General features: G+C 48.9%; 1 protein-coding gene across 2 annotated transcripts in view; it reads right to left on the bottom strand.

The window, feature by feature from the left end:
- The window catches only part of Vsig8 (V-set and immunoglobulin domain containing 8), a 26,678-nt gene extending 9,067 nt beyond the window's left edge, over nt 1-17,611 (bottom strand). Inside the window, exons 1-7 of one of the 2 annotated variants that reach the window (XM_074047734.1) lie at nt 17,405-17,611; nt 13,800-13,975; nt 13,133-13,334; nt 12,791-13,012; nt 11,926-12,045; nt 11,420-11,621; nt 10,244-10,519 (exon numbers count right to left, since the gene is read on the bottom strand). In XM_074047734.1, the coding sequence (XP_073903835.1) occupies nt 10,244-10,519; nt 11,420-11,621; nt 11,926-12,045; nt 12,791-13,012; nt 13,133-13,334; nt 13,800-13,975; nt 17,405-17,453 (1,247 nt within the window). In that variant the 5' untranslated portion in view covers nt 17,454-17,611. Of the gene's footprint in view, nt 1-9,788; nt 10,520-11,419; nt 11,622-11,925; nt 12,046-12,790; nt 13,013-13,132; nt 13,335-13,799; nt 13,976-17,404 lie in introns of those variants that run through there. The other variant, XM_020185514.2, reaches the window with a different exon arrangement.

Here is a 17,611-nt window from a genome sequence, read left to right as displayed (position 1 = left end):
TTTAATAAGTACCTACTACATGCCAAAGACATAGGGAATACAGCTGTGAGCAAGACAAGCCTGTCTCTGCACTCAGGAAGCTTACAATGTAGCAGGCAAAGACAAAGACTGAACAAATAAGCATAAATGTTTAATTAAAATTGTGCTAAGCTCTGCAGAAGAAAATAACTGAAGACCATGAACAAGAATAACAAGGGAGCAAAATGTAGCTGTGAGAGGGTAACACAAAGGGCCATTCAAGCTGCAATCAACAGGAGGAGTAAGAATTAGTAAAGCAGAGACAGGGGAACTGCATGCTGAGGAACCAGCAAGTGTGGAAGCCCTTTTGGAAAGATCATGGCATATGTGAACGTCTAAGGAAAGGTCCCCACAGCTAGAGGGTAATGAGCAAGAGGGACCCTGGGAGGAGACAGCTGCAGAGGTCAGGTCAGGCAGGGTCTGGTAGTACATGGTAAGATTTAAATTTTAATTATAAATGCAAAAGGAGCCACTGAAGAGCTTTAAGAAAGGAAATGACACAATCAGATTTGCATTTTTAAAAGACCTCATTGGTGCTATGTGGAGAACAGAGTGAAGGGGCACAGTGAAATCAGGAAGATGAAATGATTGCAATAATCCTAACAGAAAATGGTAGCAATGGAATGCTACCATTCCATAAACATATGGAGGCAGAACAATATATTGGGTTAAATCATATGAAAATTATCATTTTGGGAAGTTAAAAAATTGGTCAAATACAGATAATTTCATATGATTAGACCTAGTAATTTAAATGTAAGTTGACTTGAAGAAAAGCCCTCCTTTGCTCTGTCCCACTCAAATCTAGTTCAATGGGGACATACCTGCCTGTATCAGGTAGATTTTATAACACATATCTTCCAGATTCCTTCAACATGAACTTGAGGATTGAGGGACTTCAAGACATCTTTGGGCACAAAGGACCTCCCACAACACCTTCAACCTGATCCAGTTGGGCCCATGGTGTCCTGGTGAGTTCCTCTGCCACCTGGCCTAAGTCTGCCTACCAGTTCTAAAATGTCTTGGAACATTTAGATTCTGAGGTTTATACTGGGAAATGCTGGAGCTGCCTTGACAGACATGAAAATCTGTCCTTGACCCCACCCCACCCTGCAGCTGCTCCTGCAGCATTTGGGGTCCCATGTGGAGTATCTAGGTGGAGTCTTTGATGCTATCCAAGCAATAAGGACAGCAATTTGGTCAGGCAGGCATAGTTAAACACAGAAGGGCAGTGCATCGTTCATTGCAAAACAGTTGGTTTGTTAGATGCCATGATCATCCCTCAGAGGTAAGTCATGCCAGCCGGCTCAGAGGCTCTGGGACATTCTTTTTTGGGGAGGACATCAAGAGTTGCTGTCTCAAGTCAGAAACTGGGAAAGGGAGAATCAATGTGCCCTTGATGAACAGGAAGGAGCACGCTGTTTACTAGTGACCAGTACCTGTCTACAGAGATTCACAGCTGGTCACAGAGCTGCAGCAGGGCTGAAGCAGACAGTGTCTCTGGCTACTTGGCTACTCTGGGCTGGAGATGTCCTGGATATTGCCAAAGGCCAATGGGTTGCCTAGAGGAGGGGAAGACAGAGAGACAGAGTAGCACAAGTTTGAGCTTTGGAGAGGGGCTATTTCTAGGCCTGCAGAAGAGGATACTGTGGCTTGTCATGCCCTATCCCCTGACACTGTGGCCATTTGGCTCTTACTTCTCCACTCCTCCTTCTCCCACTGCACCGGTAAATGTCTTATCCCATCACCACACAGCCTCCTGTGAGGTTGTCCAACCACTCAGTTTGAGGGACACACAAACGCCATCACCAAGTTGCCTCCTTGCCTGAGGGGCCAGCAGAGTGTCAGTGCTGCCGTCAGAGCCAGGCCTCATTCCTGGAGGGCTGAGTCAGCCAGGTCCTGAACACAAAAGAGAGGGACCAATTTGTGCTATCTGTGTTGGAGAAGTTTAGGGAAGATGGAGAGGAAGTGGGAGCATTGAAGGGATGAGGCTTCAGTGGACAATTCATAGCAGAAGAAATAAGGGCCCTTGGGCCAAAGCAGGGCTTCTGGGAACCAGAGAAGCTGCCATACACCTTACTCTCCCACAACACACCCCTAAAGTCCTAGCCCTAGGAGGCTTTATGATGGAGGTGACTGGTATTCGAAGACCCCACTTAAACCCTCCATTCCAGACAGGTTGGACTCCTGCCCGTCCCCTCTACCTGACATGTTCATGCAATCTGTCCATTTTTCCAGGCTCTTCTCCCTACCTCCCAGCCTGGCATACACTCCTTTATCCATCTTGCTTTCCAAGCAAGTGATTCAAGGCCCAACCCCAAGCACTCCTACTCACAAAGGCTTTCCCTTAAGTTAAGTAATCTCATAGCATCAGCTCTCCCAGCTTACACACAGCTGAATCAACAGTCATGTGCATCATTCTTTAGTTTTTCTCAAATGAGTTTAATGCTCTCCTTTGGAAGGCTGGTTGCTCCGGACGGATTAATATGACAGTCCTACCACTCACACACAGTAAGTGCACCTTCAAAACATAACCAAGTGATTAATGCAGCAGGTAGGGAGCATGCAGATGGACAATACATGGCCATTGATCAGCTATCCCCTCCGCTGAGGAAAACAAAAGTTCAGATTGGGGGATTCCATGTCTCAATCGCCCCATCTTTGGTATTGTGATCAGTGGACGGCTTGACTCAGACAATCTCTTGAGTGCCCCAGGAAACTCTGACCATTCACAAGAAAAGGGACTGCTCCCTGCTAACTTCTCACCTCCTCAGAGGCTCAGGGCCTGGGCTTAACACCTCCTGCTGCAGCTAACTCCTCAACCATCTTCTTCTCAGTGATGTCTATCACGGCTGCCTTATTTAAGATTGCAATGATCTCCTGAACTCCTCATCATCCTTATCGCTTCCCCTCCATTTTTCTTTGATTTATAGTACTTGTCCCCTTCTAACATACTATATAATATTTGTTGTGATTATTTTTAATTAATTCACCCTCTGGCCTCCCATCCCTTTTCTTTCTTTGAGTGCCTACTATATACCTGGCATTTTTCAGGAGCTTAAGTACATTAGTGAATAAAACAAAAATCCCTGTCTTGTACTTCCTCCTTGTGGAGCTGACTGCGTTGGAGGGAGGGATGAGTCAATTACCAATAATCACGACGAATAAAGTATACCATATGTTAGAAGGAAGTAAGTGCTACAAATTAATGAAAAAGTGGAGGGATAAAGATAATGAGGAGTATAGGCAGAAGATCATTGTGATCTTAAAAAAGGCAGCTGTGATAGGCCTCACTGAGAACAAGACCATTGAGCAAAGATTTAAAGGAGATAAGAATGTGGCCAGTGGGAAATTTGGAGCAGACCCATTCTGAACAAAGAGAACAGTCAAGGCAAAGGCTCTATAAGTGTTTGAGAAACAGATAGGAGCCAGTGTGGCTAGAGTAGAAGGAGCCAGGGGAGAGATGAGTAGTAGGTCAAGTCAGAAAGGTGACAGAGAAGGCCGGAAACCAGTGTAAGGACCTTGACTTTGGGAAGCCATTTTGAGGGGTTGAACAGAAGAATGATTTAGCTTATCACCCTGGCTTCTCTGTTAAGCTGTGGGTGAAAAGGGAGAAAGTGGGATGATCTGACAGGGCACAATTGCTGTAACTCAGGCAAGACATAAGAGCGACTGGGAACTGTGAAGTAACAAGAGAGAAAGTCAGGTTTCAGACCTGCTCATCCAGGACTTCCTGATGTTTGTGATGTGGTGTGGGGAGTGATGAGAGAAAGAAAGAAATTAGAGGACGTAGTTGCCATCAGCTGAGAGGGGAAAGATAGAGGGGTAGGGTAGACTCAGGGGTAATCCGAGGCAGTATTTGGGACATGTTAAGTTTCAACTGTCTGTTAAATATCTAAGCAGACAGCAAATGTAGAATGTAGGTAAGATTTCTGGTTTGGTAGTATAAATTTGAGCATTATTGACATACAGATTTTAGGTGGATAGATAGGGAGGTAAAGGAGCCAGGTAGGTAGGAAACTCTTACTATCTTCCCCTTCTCAGACTGTGTGTTCCATTCCTGGAAAGGCTAATGTTTACTAAAAGAAAGGAATCAGGTTTCCCCACAGGAACAATGTTATAATAGCAGGTTAGGCTCCTGACCAAGGATCTGTTGCTCAGTTTTTTTAATAGCAGTAATCACAAACATGGCATTTCCTCAAGTCCTCAACAAACCACGAATGAGAAGGTGGCTTGCAGGAAGAGATCTGATAGTCTGCTAGTCAGAGTGACAGGGTCACCACAACCTAGCTTGAAGCTATGGCCCTGTCCTGGGAGACTCAGAGCATAGGTGATAGTGTATCCCAGGTCTGATCTGCTCATCTCTCCATGGACCTCCTGGGGAGGGTAAATTTCACAAGCACCTTTGAAGAGGGTTTGGTAGAATATATGTGACTTTCTCCACCCATATCCCTAAAATTATCACAAAACATTGGCTATTATCATCACCCCAAGTTGGGGGAGGGGGTTGTTCATACAAACTTTCCATCACACTAATTTTTATCCATCAGTTCAGAGAGAAATTCTGAGCTCTCAAAGCAAAATGTTGAGAATGGAAGCTATGAGGCCTCCCCGCTCAGGGGAAGCCTCTGCTAGTGGAGATGGAGAATAACAGGATGCTCCCAAGACAGGGCAAAGATAATAAAGTAAACACCCTTTCCTCTTTTCTGGGAACAAGGGAGAGGCTATGTTAATGGGACAAGGCAAGGTCAGTCTGATTTCTGTAAAGGCAGGTTAAGAGAGAGGAAAGAAGTAGGGGAGTTTTACAGGCAAGAAAAATTGCCTTGGCCGAAGGGCTGAGACAAGGTGAGGGCTGGGGTTAGAGCAAGCATGTGACCCTGAATCCTGGCTTTTGAAAATTGGAGCCCCAAAGCTGCAGGCATCCAAGTAGGAGATGGGCTTCATCCAGGGATAAAGTCCAAGAGGGATTGAGAGGATGGGCAGGATATGAGTCCCCATGCAGGGCATGAGTCCTGGAGAAGGAATTGATTCTCCCAAAAAGTATAAGAAAATCTATGTCAACCCTGCTGGGGAGGTCCCTCCTCAGCTTTCAGAAAGCTGTATGGAAATTCTTCAAGACGTTCAGTCCTGGTCAGTGAAACAGCAGACACCCCAGGGGGCACTGGGTCCAGAGCTCAGCACTGTGGCCTAGGTGCCAGAACTGAGACCAAGTGAATAGGGAAGGGCACAGAGGTACACACCCTGGTCCAGGGAGGTGTCCCTAACGATTCTGGCAACTCATCCAGGCCCCTGCTGAGCTTGTGTTTCAGGTGCTTCCTGTTATTATTAGTATCAACTATTACTAACGAGGACTGTCGTTAATATTAGAATTTGCATGTGGACTCCAGGCCTCACAGGCTAGTCCTGGTTCTCCTCCTGCTTCACAGCTTGCTACTTCCTGCATTTCTTACCCCATCCTTCAGATGGTGAGCTGTCTGTGAGTTCAATTGCAAGGCTTCATTTTTCTTGTTGCATCCCCCTCCCTGTGGACCTCCCACTGCCACAACCTCTACCCCCATCTCTGTGTTGTTAGATCTGGCCTTCCAGGACCTCCCTCCTGTGGAAGATGAAGTCACACATTAGAGATGTGGACAATTGGGGATCAACCATTTGCTGAGCCCCTACTACGTACCCGGCTGTGTAATATTCACAACACATAAAATAACCCTATCACTATTCTACTTCACAGATGAAGAAACTGAGCGTTTGGGAACTCATTAAGTAACTATGAATTTGAGTTGGCCTGGCTCCAAAAATTGAAGCTCCTTTGCAAATGTGAACATGCCTAACTCACAAATATTTATTACACTTTTTCTTCTTCCTTCTTTTCTCTTTCCCAAAACTCTCACAGGATCCACCATCACTTCACTCAGCCTAATTGAAAACGAGCTCAGCAGTTTCATCCTCCTCTGCTCAATTCCCTGCCTTTCAAGGGCTTCAGGCTCTTCCCTATGGCCAGTGTTCCCTCCCACCCATCCTTCTAACATGTATCCAACAAGGCTGCTGAGGACAATGACCACAGAGAGCAACAGCCACTGAGGGCTGGCAGAAGGCCATCTTGTCCACTTCCCACCAACAGGCACAGTGATCACACCCAAGGTCCTCCAGATTTCCCAAGGCAACCACTATTTCCACCCTTCTTCCTCTTCAGCACATTTTTCCTACCTAAAAGTAAAGGACTAGAATCAGTTTCATTTCCACACACCAGGAATAAATGAAATAATTTCCACATGTAAGCCAGACAGATAAAGAATGCAAACCCTAGAGCAGAGTTTTCTAGGTTTCTCCTAAATCAGAGGAACAAGCCAGGGAGAAACTCCTGGGAAGCTTAGGGACAGGACTAAAGTTCTGATCCAGTGCCCTGCCTCTAAGCAAGCCACAACTTGCCCACAGAAGTGGAATAGTTTTATAATTCTGAAGGAACAAGATTGGGTAATTACCAAAACTCCCTTGTTTTCAGTGAGTAGAAAACAAGGACTGGGAGGAGTCCCCCAATCATCAGAGTTTGAAATATAATGGGCCAGCGTGCATGGTCACAGTTACTCTAAGAGCAATGCATATATAATTCACTGGGATGCCACCCACTCTTGGGCTTAAGAATTTGGGACTTAAGAGAAGATGACTAGGGAATGACTTCCTAAAGCTGGGGAGGAGAATGAGAGAAGGACCAGAGTCAGTGAGGATTTACAAAGTGACTCTGGGAGAGATTTTCCACAGCCAGGTCCCTAAGAGGCAAGTTTGTGGATATCCTGAAGATGCCAAGTTAAGTTTCTGATGGCTTTTGAAAGAGTGTCCTTGGTTCCCAAGGAGATGTAAATTATCTAAATAATTTTTCAGTGCCCATGGGAACTAGAATTTAGCCTTGGCAAGTTCTACCTAGCAAAAGGTAGAACTAGGAAGAGGAATGGAGACAACTGATTGTGCTGTTTGTGTCTCTGAAAAACGGATGATAATCAGGACTGTTGAGACTCCCACTCTTAAGGAAGTTCTTGTGCCAAGCCTTTTGCATGCCTGGTGCTGTGGTTTGGATAAAAATTCCCGAAAGGCCTAGGTAGGCAAGGCTGGGTTCTCAGGCCATACTGCTATTGGAAGGCAGTGAAACTTTTAGGAAGTGGGGTTAATAGAAGGAAATTAAATCACTTGGGGTGTGCCCTTGAAGGGGATGTTGAGACCCCACCAGCCCCTCCTCTTTCTTTTTCTCCTTGCTTCCTGGTTGCCATGAGGTGAGCATCTTCCTCTACCCTTGTCCTTCCTCCATGATGTGCTGTCTTGCCAAAGGCCTTAAAAGTCACTAGGCCAGGCAACAATAGACTGAAATCCTTGAAACTGTGAGCCACAGTAAACCTTTCTTCTTTTGAAATTCATTATCTCAGATACTTTGTTACAGTGATACAAAGCTGACTAATACACCTGGTGACATGGACCACCTAAATTTTGCAAGCCAGGTATTCATTGAAGTCATTATTTAAAGGTAAATCACAAACTTACAGCTAAATAAGTTATATTAAAATACAGGTGATAAATACTGAAAACTCACCACTTCTTGATTATTTTACTATAGTTCTCTTTTATCTAAGCTCTTGAGGTCATTTACTGCTTGTATTATATATGAATTGCAAAAATGCTATGCAAGAATGTACTACCAAACATTTCTCCCAACTGTATGCCAGTAACATCCTGTTGACTGTGAAATCAGCCACATTTGGAGTATTTATACCACAGAACTTGAGGAATTCTACAAATCAGGGCTTCCCTAACCCCCAGGCCACAATGCTCCAAAAGCCTCTGTTAAACATCTATCAACACAAGTGTTTTCCTTCAGCACTGAACAAGGTTTCATGCAGGAGAAATGAAAAGACCAAGGTGTTCCTGCAGCAAAATCACTGGAGCAGAAGCTTCCCTCCCTCCTGGCTTGGGATGGTGAGCCTAGTGAGGGCTGCAATCTTAGCCTTGCATATAGGAACTTCCCTGGTTTCCTGGTTGACTCACTGTAAGAGGAAGTTGTCAGAGTCTCTCTGAAATCTCTCTTGATGCTTTTTCATGGACTTTTCTGCCAGATCTTTACTGCTCCCCACCCTCAAATGAAAGCTAAGAATGAGCATGGCTCCCTGGTTCCCAGACAGAGAAGATGGTATCATTCAACACAACCTACACAGCCAGTTGGCTGCCTGGGCCCCTTACCACATTGCAGGAGGCTGATTGGAGGACCTTCAAAACTGAGAGCACTCTCCCCAAGTCAACCCTGGCAGTCCCCTGCCTTATGGTGAGTGTCCTGCTCACAGTGCCCTGCTGAAGATCTAATCTGTGAGTAAGTCATCTGAGAGGTGCTTATAAATGTGACAAATGAAAGGATAGAGGTCTTTTGGAGTTCTCTGCTCCCTCCCTGTTTGACTCCCTTCCCTCTATACCCCTGCTCACCCCCAGCCCTCCCACCTCTCCAGCCCCCAGGTCAGATGTCTTTGCTTCCCTGGGTCTCACCATTGTCTCTCAATTTTCCTCCCAAGCTTTACCAGCAATGCCACCACCCTTTTGCACATACCCAAGCCATCTCAAGCCATCCCTAGTTATGTACTACCAGGCAGTGTTTCAGGAGTTCCTAGACCCATATACTCTTAGGCCTACTTCATGTGGCCCTAGGGTGGGAGTAGGAAAAATTAGGATAACATCTTCAAAAGGTCAGAGACAAAGAAAGAAGAGTCTTGGTTCTCAACAAGCAGGTGACTGGGAAAAGGCGAATAGGACTAAGTGACTTGAAGTACTATGCATTTCTGAAGATTCCCCATCCCTATACCAGACAGGTGTCCAGTTGTGTGTCTGTTACAACTGTCCCATATGGAGTATAACCACCTGGTTAACTTGGCAGCTGAATTGGAAACATGATACTCTGATCTTTGATCAAAGAACAAAGCTATGTGTGTTCTATTCATTTCAATAGAATAAATATCCCATTATATTTTGACAACCAGAGATGATGCCTTGCTTTGGGAAGTAGTAAACTGCCACCAGAGTTAGGCAAGAAGGGGCTAGAACTTCTTTTGTCAGAAATGCTATAGAAGGAATTCAGGTATCAGAGAAACAACCTGATGTCCTGGAGTCAAATATTCCTAGACCAAATCCTGAGTTATTACTTTTGTTGCCTTAGTTGAGATTCCAATCCCCTTGAGCCTCAGTTTCTTAACCTGTATAATAGGTTAAGACTATTAATGCAGTCTCACAGATAATTAAGACAAAATTAGGACAAAATATTTAAAGGCACTTGGCACTTAGTGGGTACTCGATAAACTTAATCTTCTTCCTATCAACAGGAGGACTGAGTTAGATGGCCTTGAAGTCTTTCTATACTACAGAGTCCGAGTCTGGACCCCTTCCTGTGTGTTGAGAAGGAAAGTATACATCTGGAGAGATACAGAAGTTGGGATTGGGGAGATGAGGGGATGAGAAAGGAGGACGCTGAGAATGGTCAGAGAGCATTAAGAAAGAGTCCTGTTTCCTCTTCTGACCTTCTAGAAAGAAGAGGAAAAGGTTCTGAATTTAAAATCCAATCTGAGGACCTCAGTTTCCCCATCTGAATTGTGAAGGAGTACATTAGATGTCTCCTTCCAGCTCTGACTTCCCCAATAAGAAGTGGAAGGGAGGGAGTGGTGGGAACGAGGTGAGGTGGCAGGGAGCAACCTCCCCATCCCTGAGAAGAGCCCTCACTCCTTGACCACCCCTCCGTGGAACACTCAGTCTCAGGTCTTAAAGCTTCTTTATTGTGCTAACACTCTTGCCTTGGATCTCAGATCTCACACAAAACAATTTCGTCCAGACTCCCCCCACCCACTCACCCGGGGCCCGGGACCCTCCGCCTTGACTGGGGACGCCAGGCCTGTACCTCTGCTGCTGTCAGATACCGACTTCGCTCCCTCTTCCTTCCCTCTCCTGAGTCCCTGAGACTAGGAGCCCGGGGTGCGGGAGGGCTCTGGACCGCCTTTCTCTTTCCTTTCCCGCCCACTCCCACTTTGGGGGAGGAGGCTCTACCTCCCTATGCTTTTTTTTGAGGGAAATTCCTCAGCACCTCCCCCCCAGCCGCCAGAAGGCCTGGGGAGAGCTAGGTCTGCGCCGGCCGGAACTTGTCCCCAGCTACGGGCAGAGAGCCCCTACCCTTCATCCGGCCAGGACGCAGCCCGGCGCGGCGCGCGCTCACACTACAAGGCCGTCCTTGACCTGCTGCGGCCCCTCGGCACAGTCGGCCGGCTCGGCGCTCTTGACCTTGACGTAGACCGGGGAGGGGCCCGCTTCGCAGGCAGCGGCGGCTGCGGCGGTTCGGGGCACTAGGGCCACGTCCTCGGGGCCACCACGGGGCGGAGGAGCGTACTTGCGGCGCAGGGAGCGACTGACGTTCTGTGTCGGGTACCCCAGGAGGTGGGTGACGCTGCTGCCGCGCCCGCTGGCCTTGCACCCGGGCGCCTCGGCGTCCACTCTGGAAAACAACAGGCGGGCGGGTGAGCGGGCTCCTCCGCGGCGCGGCGTTGGCACGGCCTGGGCAGAGCTGGGGGGTTTTGGTAACCTCTCGTCTCCCTCGCCTCCCTCCACCTGCCTTTCGCCTCTCTCCTCGGCCTCAACCTACTCTCCTCTCTGCACTTTCCTGGGCCAGCGACCCTGCAGCGATCCCAGGAGCCACCATCCCAATCCTCTAGACAGGGCTTGTCCACACGTGTCTGGACAGCCCACGCAGGCATCCCCAACCAGGTGCTCTCCATCCCTTTATGATGTTTCAAGAACAACCGCCTCTTACAGGGAGGGAGTTTTAGCGATCCCGGAGCCATTCCTCTTTCCTTATTTTCTTAATTAACCCTGATCTTGTGCGCTGGAGCGCTAGCTCTCTCCTCTCCTCCTGCCCCTCAATCTTCTCCATCTTTCCCTCCATCCCCAAGGCATTGCAATCATTAGCATTGCTAGTCTTATTCTATTTTTATTGCTAGTTTTGCTTCTAATATGTTATTAGTACTATTCTTATTATTAACTCTTCTTAAATAAGCATGCAAATTTCTCACCGGCGCAATACAAGGAAAACGTGAAAAAAATAAAGGCCCTGCCCTCCAGGAGCTTACAGTCTAGGCAAGACAAACAGTGGGGTGCAAAGACAGGAGGGGTGCAAAGACAGGGCAGGGGAGCAGAAGTGAAGACTGGGAATGGGAAGGGGGAGACAGAGAAGCCATGCGGCGAGTGGCAGGTCGACATGCTGCTGTCCCAGCACTCCGTGGCGATGGCAGGCAGGTTTGGGGTGGGGGTCCCAGCCGGCCGGTGGCAGGCAGGGGTGAAGAGGGCAGGGCGCCGGTCCCCTGCCGCACAGCAACATGCAGCATGCATCAGGTTTTACCTGATCTCACTAGCCAAGTCGCCGCCGCAGGCCCCTCCGCCGACCCCGCCGCCGGCGCCATAGCCGAAGGCACCGCGGGCGCCGCCGACCCCGGTGCCTCCGCAGCAGCAGCAGATGAGACCCCAGATGCCCACCGCCAGGCAGGCCAGCATGAGCAAAGAGCCCAACACGGCGCCGATGATCATGCCTACACGCTGGGAATCTGTGGAAAGAAGTGAAAGCGGGTCAGGCTTCTGGCAGCCTGGCAGGTGTCAGGGCTGGGGTCAGTGGGAAAGAAGGAGAGGATTCCAGGGGGTCTCTGGGCTCTGGGACACCCAGTGAGGAAGTTAGGAGGGATGCAAGTTTATCCCTTAGGTCTGTACGTTTCTCCCAGGGTTTCCAGCTGCCCTAGGCAGAGACCTATAGTCTGACAGCAGTGGAAAAAGCCAAATGAGGGTCCATTACAGAGCCCAGGTGCCTCCAAACCAACCCTCAGCCAGAGGGCCCTCAGGGATGTTGCACCCTACCTGAGACCTTCACCTCCACCACGCAAACGCTGTATCCCACATGGTTGGCCACTGTGCACTGATACAACCCATTGTCCTCTTTAGAAATATCCTTCAATACCAAGTCACCGTTGTTCAGGCCTGAAATTGAAGAAGCATCAGAGGGTCATAGAGAGGCAAAGAAACCTACTCTCTGAGAGCTCCCACCCCAACCTTAGCCCCTGTGGGGTGGGGGTTGAGACACCACTTTAAAAGAAATGCTTATGCAAGCACACGCACATATCCGCTCCACTCAGCACTCTCAGGTGAATCACCTTCCCCCTGCTGCATCAAAGAGGCAAGGAAGGACCCCTCTCATAGCAAGACAGAGGGACCATTAATTCACTCTGAGACCTCAGGGAAATATGACCCCTCTCTGAGCACTGGTTTCCTCTTTGTACAGTGAGGACAAGGGTTAGGCCAGAAGAACTCTAAGATCATTTCTAACTCTGTTATTCTTTGATTGTGGCTTATTATTCAGCTTCTGTGTGTGCTAGGAGCTTCACATATCTCATTCCATTTAATCCTCACCTGAGCCTGTAAGGTAGTTATTAGTTCCCTTTTCACAGGGCACAGAGAGGTTAAGCTGCTTGCCTGAGGTTTATAGCCAGTCCAGTATTCTCGCCCAGCTCTATCTCAGACCATGATCTTTCCACATTAACTAGGCTGCTTTTGACTGACTCCTCACTTTTGGCTTCTCTTTTCTTCATCCCTCTTTAGCAGCTGCTTGGACAGTCTCCCATAGGGGTTCCAAGTTTGACTTGGTGCCACTGATAAGCCAGGGAAGCCGCAGAAGTTCCCTGATCCTCTATTCATCCCCACTCTGCCCTCTCTGGGGCCTCCTCACCTTGACTGACAGAGCTGTGGAAGGACTCCTGGTAGGAGAGCTCAGAGTGGAAGCTGTGTTGGGAGTGGTAAGACCCAGCTCGGTAGGGATGAGTATGCCCACTGATCTTGGCCCACTTATATGAGAGGGGTTGAGAGCCTCCATTGGCAAAGCACTTCAGCACCACATCGTTGCCCTTTGTCATGTGACCTTCAGTCCAGCACATAGGTACCGCAGGACGTGCTGTAAGGAGGCAGGCAATTATGAACCAGGACCCAGCCAAAAGGCAGAGCCAGTCTCAGTGGCAGGCTGCCCTTGGCTCTGAAGCCTGGGGAACTAGAATCCAGAGGAATCTGGCCATACCTTGGACAGTGACAATGACCTTCCTGGTGGCCATGGTGGTCTTCTTCACCCGGCACTCATAAGTGGCTGTGTCAGATACCTGCAGATTCATGAGGTTGATGGAAGCATCGTACTGACTGGGGTCTGAGGCTGCAAAGCGGACCCTCTGTTGCAGATGAGGGAGGTTGCCATGATTGATCCTCTTGTCCTGGTAACTAAGGAACTGTAAAGAAGAAAACAGGTGGTGAGACAGACAGAGCCAAGGAGGACCCTGTGGGTTGGCTCTTTGGGCAATTCACTGAAGTTCTTCAAGACTGGGTTTTCTCAGGTGACAAATGGGAATAATAATGCCTGACCCACTAGCTTCTTACAGAATGGGTGGAAGCAGATAATATTAAGAAGCACTTTGGAAAGTATAAGGTCAACCTGAGAATTTCTAGTGCACAGGGAAAACACCTCATCTTGCCCTTAGAATGGGGTGGAAGGAGGTAAACCTACTGGCTGGCTTGATTCCCAGTTGCACAGTTCTTATCCTATTGCCCCTTTCCCTGAGGATCCTTCCAGGGTGGGGGGAGTTCAAATTCAAGTCTCGGTTTCCTAATTTTCCCTTTCTCCTTCAGCATCTTGGCTGCCCAACAAGTAGGCATCACAAAGTACAGAGTAAGGAGAACCCATGCCCAGCACTTACCACATTCTCCCGATGTGAGGGATCTGAATTAACCTGCATCCACTCTATGTCTAGACCATTGGGGCCATAGTCCTCGGGGTCCAGAATGTAGGGGCAGCCAAGCCTCACATTATCACCTTCCGCCAGGTACAAGACCTCCTGGCCATCCCCGTTGATCCGCACAGCAGACAGCAGTGCTAGAGAAGGGTAAAGCAAGGAAGTGAAACGAGCAGAGCTACAGCCTAAATAGACAGCATTAGCCTCGCCCTCCACATTCTGTCAGTGCCACCAAGGGCTCAGTGAGACTTCCACTGGGAGGAGGGGCTGCTCTTGTGTGTGTGTGTGTGTGTGTGTGTGTGTGTGTGTGTGTGTTCAAGAACTGGTATAGGTATGTCTGTGCATAATTGCATTGCTTGTTTATTCATGTGGCAGTGTCTGCACATGCTTGTGGATTCATGTATACTAGGATTGTATAGGTGTGCATCTGAATATTGTTTATATATACATAGCTGCTGTGTATGCTTGTGTGTATACACGATTATATATTTGCATGTGTGGATATATATACACAAATCTGCATTGCCTGCTAATGAGTATTTCTAGATGCAAAGATATTCATGCACGTCACCATGTTGGGTATCTGCTTATATGTTTACTCATATGATAGTCTGGATAGTCTGTTGTGTGTCTGTATGTATATGTAGACATGTAGAGTACCCGGAGTCGTTAAGTGCTTTGATAGAAGAGACTGGGTGGTTAAAACCCACCTGTCTGGGCTGTCTTGACTCTGTCTGGGACAAGTGAAGTGTTCCTATTTAGAAACAGAAGGATGCACAAGTGGCACTTGGATTCCCTTTCCAGCCTGAGAGGCAGAAGAGGGGGCGTGTATGTATATTGTTGTATGTGCAGGGGGTAAGGAGGAGGGTATGACTGTGTGTCTCGGTGTGGGATGGGTCATTGTGTGCTGATGTTAGTGCAGTCGTGACACTGGCAGCTGTGACATGGAGCCTGGCTGTGTTCATGTGTGAGTGATGATGTATGCCTGAGACTCTATCTGTAGGATGAGCCTTAGATGACAGCGTAACAGATTGTGTCTTCCCTTGTGTGATTGTGTGGCTCAGGTACAGCCACTCCCACATGCTGGCTCCCTGGTGGCCCCTCCTGCCACTGAGTCAGAGGCAGGAGGCCAGGGTTAGAAGCCAGGATCTGGAAACTCCTCCCCTCCCTACCCTGAAGGCCCAGGCAAACACTAGACCCAACCGGTTAGACCTATAAAGGGGGGATGTGCCCAAGGCCTCTCTTCCTTCCACCACTCAGCACACTACTTCCCAGTCTCCAGCAATACTCCCCCTCAGGCCCCTCACCCATGTACTGTCTCTCTACAGTCTTTTTAGGGTCAAAAAACCCTTTGAAGTCCCAACCCCAACTCTCAGTGATCATTCTGTTCTGTCTTCCTGTGGCTCAGGACCACTTGAATATGTAGAGAGCATTTCAACACACAAATTACACAATGTCAGAGGTAAACTAAATCAACACATAGACACACTCTTTCAAGCCTTCAATGCAGATACAAAACTATGCTGTCCCTTCTACCAACACAGACACTGTCAGATCTATACAAATGCAGGCATACATTTGCAGGCAAACATAGTATGTATTAATCCAGAAGACACACCCACTTCACGCTTGTATGGTTTCATACACGTTCATTCAAGATCAGACGTATCTGCAGAGACTCCCTGCTTGCTAGGTGTAGCCTGGGAGACCAGCGAGGGACCTTTCAACACCCCCACACCTCAGGGATCGCTGAACTTGCCCCTCCAAACCCTAGCTGGGCCATCAGCCCTGCCCTCAACCCAGCTAGACTCCAAGGTGACCCAAAACAGGCGAGCTGGTTGCAGGAGCTCTAACGGGACCTGCTGAAGCCTCCTCCAGCCCCAGGCCAAGAGAACACCAGCTCATTCCTGAGATAAAGATCCTGATGCCATCTGCTAGATCCTGGGGCAGCACAATGCAATCCAGAGATGAGGCACTGCTCAGCTGAGAGCAGAGGCTCCACCCTCAGAAGAAGCCACTGGAAGCAACTCATGACAGGTAGGATTCTTTCCCCACATCATGGAGGCCAGTCAGACAGGAGGGTAAGTATTCAGAGAAAGGGGCTTAGCAGGGAGGGACAGGCTGGAAGAAAAGTGCCTCCACCCTGCACTAAACTAAGTGTCTTCCTTCAATTGTCCCAAGCCAGGGAGCCTCACCCCAGCTTCTCAATCTCCTTAGAAGCATTCACAGCCTCCTCCCAGGGTTCCAGCCTTTTTGCATCTCCTTGGGAAGTTATTCCTGGTTCCTCTTGCTATTCTTCCACAGAATGTAAGAGAAGAGGAGGGCTAGAGAGAGAGAAGAAAGCTAGGGTGGGAAGAGAGAGCTGAGTTGGGAGACTTGGGGAAAGAGGAGAACCAAGTGGGGGGGATCTCTAAGGAAAATAGTAATGATTGTCCTCCCACAAAATCACTATGTAAGGCTGGCCATCCTCTGGGGGAGGGTGGGTCACCTCAACAGTAGTGTGTACTCTCAGCTGGAAAATCCATTCTGAATTTTCAAGCTGTTTCCAGACAAGAAGATGTGAGAGAGATAAGGGAAGGGAGGAGAGAAAAGACAGCTCCACAACAGGGTCCAGGTGCATAAATACAAGCCACATCTGTGTTCACACTCCTTGAACACACATAGCACACATGGATGTGCCCCAGCAACCCCAGCATAGCTGGTGCTTCCTGAGTGGGCTCTGCCAGCAGCAGACAGTGAGCGTGTTCCAGGTGTCCTGTCAGAAATGCAACCAGTCATACCCACACGCACACGGGCTAAAATGATCCCCCTTCTTATGTTCCTTCCTCATACCCTCTATCCTCAGTACAGACCCCAGAAGGGACTCTGAGCTGTTTTCAGCAATACCCAACAGAATGGCCCTTGCTGGGACTTGCCCAGCCCAGGGCATGCAGCCACAGTATCCAAACCTGAGCTCTGCCCTCCAGGAGTGCCCCAAAGGGTTAAGGGGGCTCTGGGAGTTACCATCCATCCCCACCCTCCTCAGGCTTCATCCTGGAGAGGGCACAGCATAGAAGAGCTCACAGCAGAAGTTTTAGGCCTGAGCTGTCATTGGCCATGATGAAAGCAATCCTGACAGACTTAGCCCTTTAAAGGCAAGCAGCTCCCCTTCCTGTACTCTAGCTTAGGAGAGAAGGTCCTCCCACTGGGAACAGCACACAGTCTGACTTCTACCCCACCTCTAGCTCTCACAGGTAACTCCAAGCAAGCTCTGTCTTCAGTTACAGCACATGGGTACAACATGTGGGGCACCTGCACCTCTGTGTGAGCCCCACAGGCTCTCAAACACATTGAAGATCCACTCAAAGACCTCCACACACAGACATTGCCCCACGCCTTCAGGCATAGACTCTCTTGGGGAGATGCCTCATTGGCAGCGTCCAAACCAGGGTGGTGGCGGAGAGAGGGTGGGCAGGCCCTTCAAGGGCCTCTCCGACCACCTTTGAGGCTCTTCTGAGCGCCTTGGCTGCCCCTTTCCCTGCCCATCTAGCTTCATGCTGGGCATCCCTGCCCACTGCACAGCCCCATACCTGGGCTCAGGCACATGAGTAGAAGGTGAAATGCTCCTCGAACTCCCATGTCTCTAGGCTCGGTGTTTCCTCCGCCTGAGCTGGGCTCCTGTGGGCCGGTGGTGATAGGTGTAGGGGCAGGAGGAGGGAGAGGGAACTGAGGGCCCAGACAATGCCCGGGGTGGCAGAAAGGTGCAGTGAGTGCCCAGCTGGGGAGCAGCCAGAGTT

The sequence above is a fragment of the Castor canadensis genome, chromosome 11 (assembly GCF_047511655.1).
Source record: "Castor canadensis chromosome 11, mCasCan1.hap1v2, whole genome shotgun sequence".
Taxonomy (NCBI): domain Eukaryota; kingdom Metazoa; phylum Chordata; class Mammalia; order Rodentia; family Castoridae; genus Castor; species Castor canadensis.
Note: the sequence above shows the minus strand (reverse complement) of the source record. Positions and strands in the feature narration are given on the sequence as shown.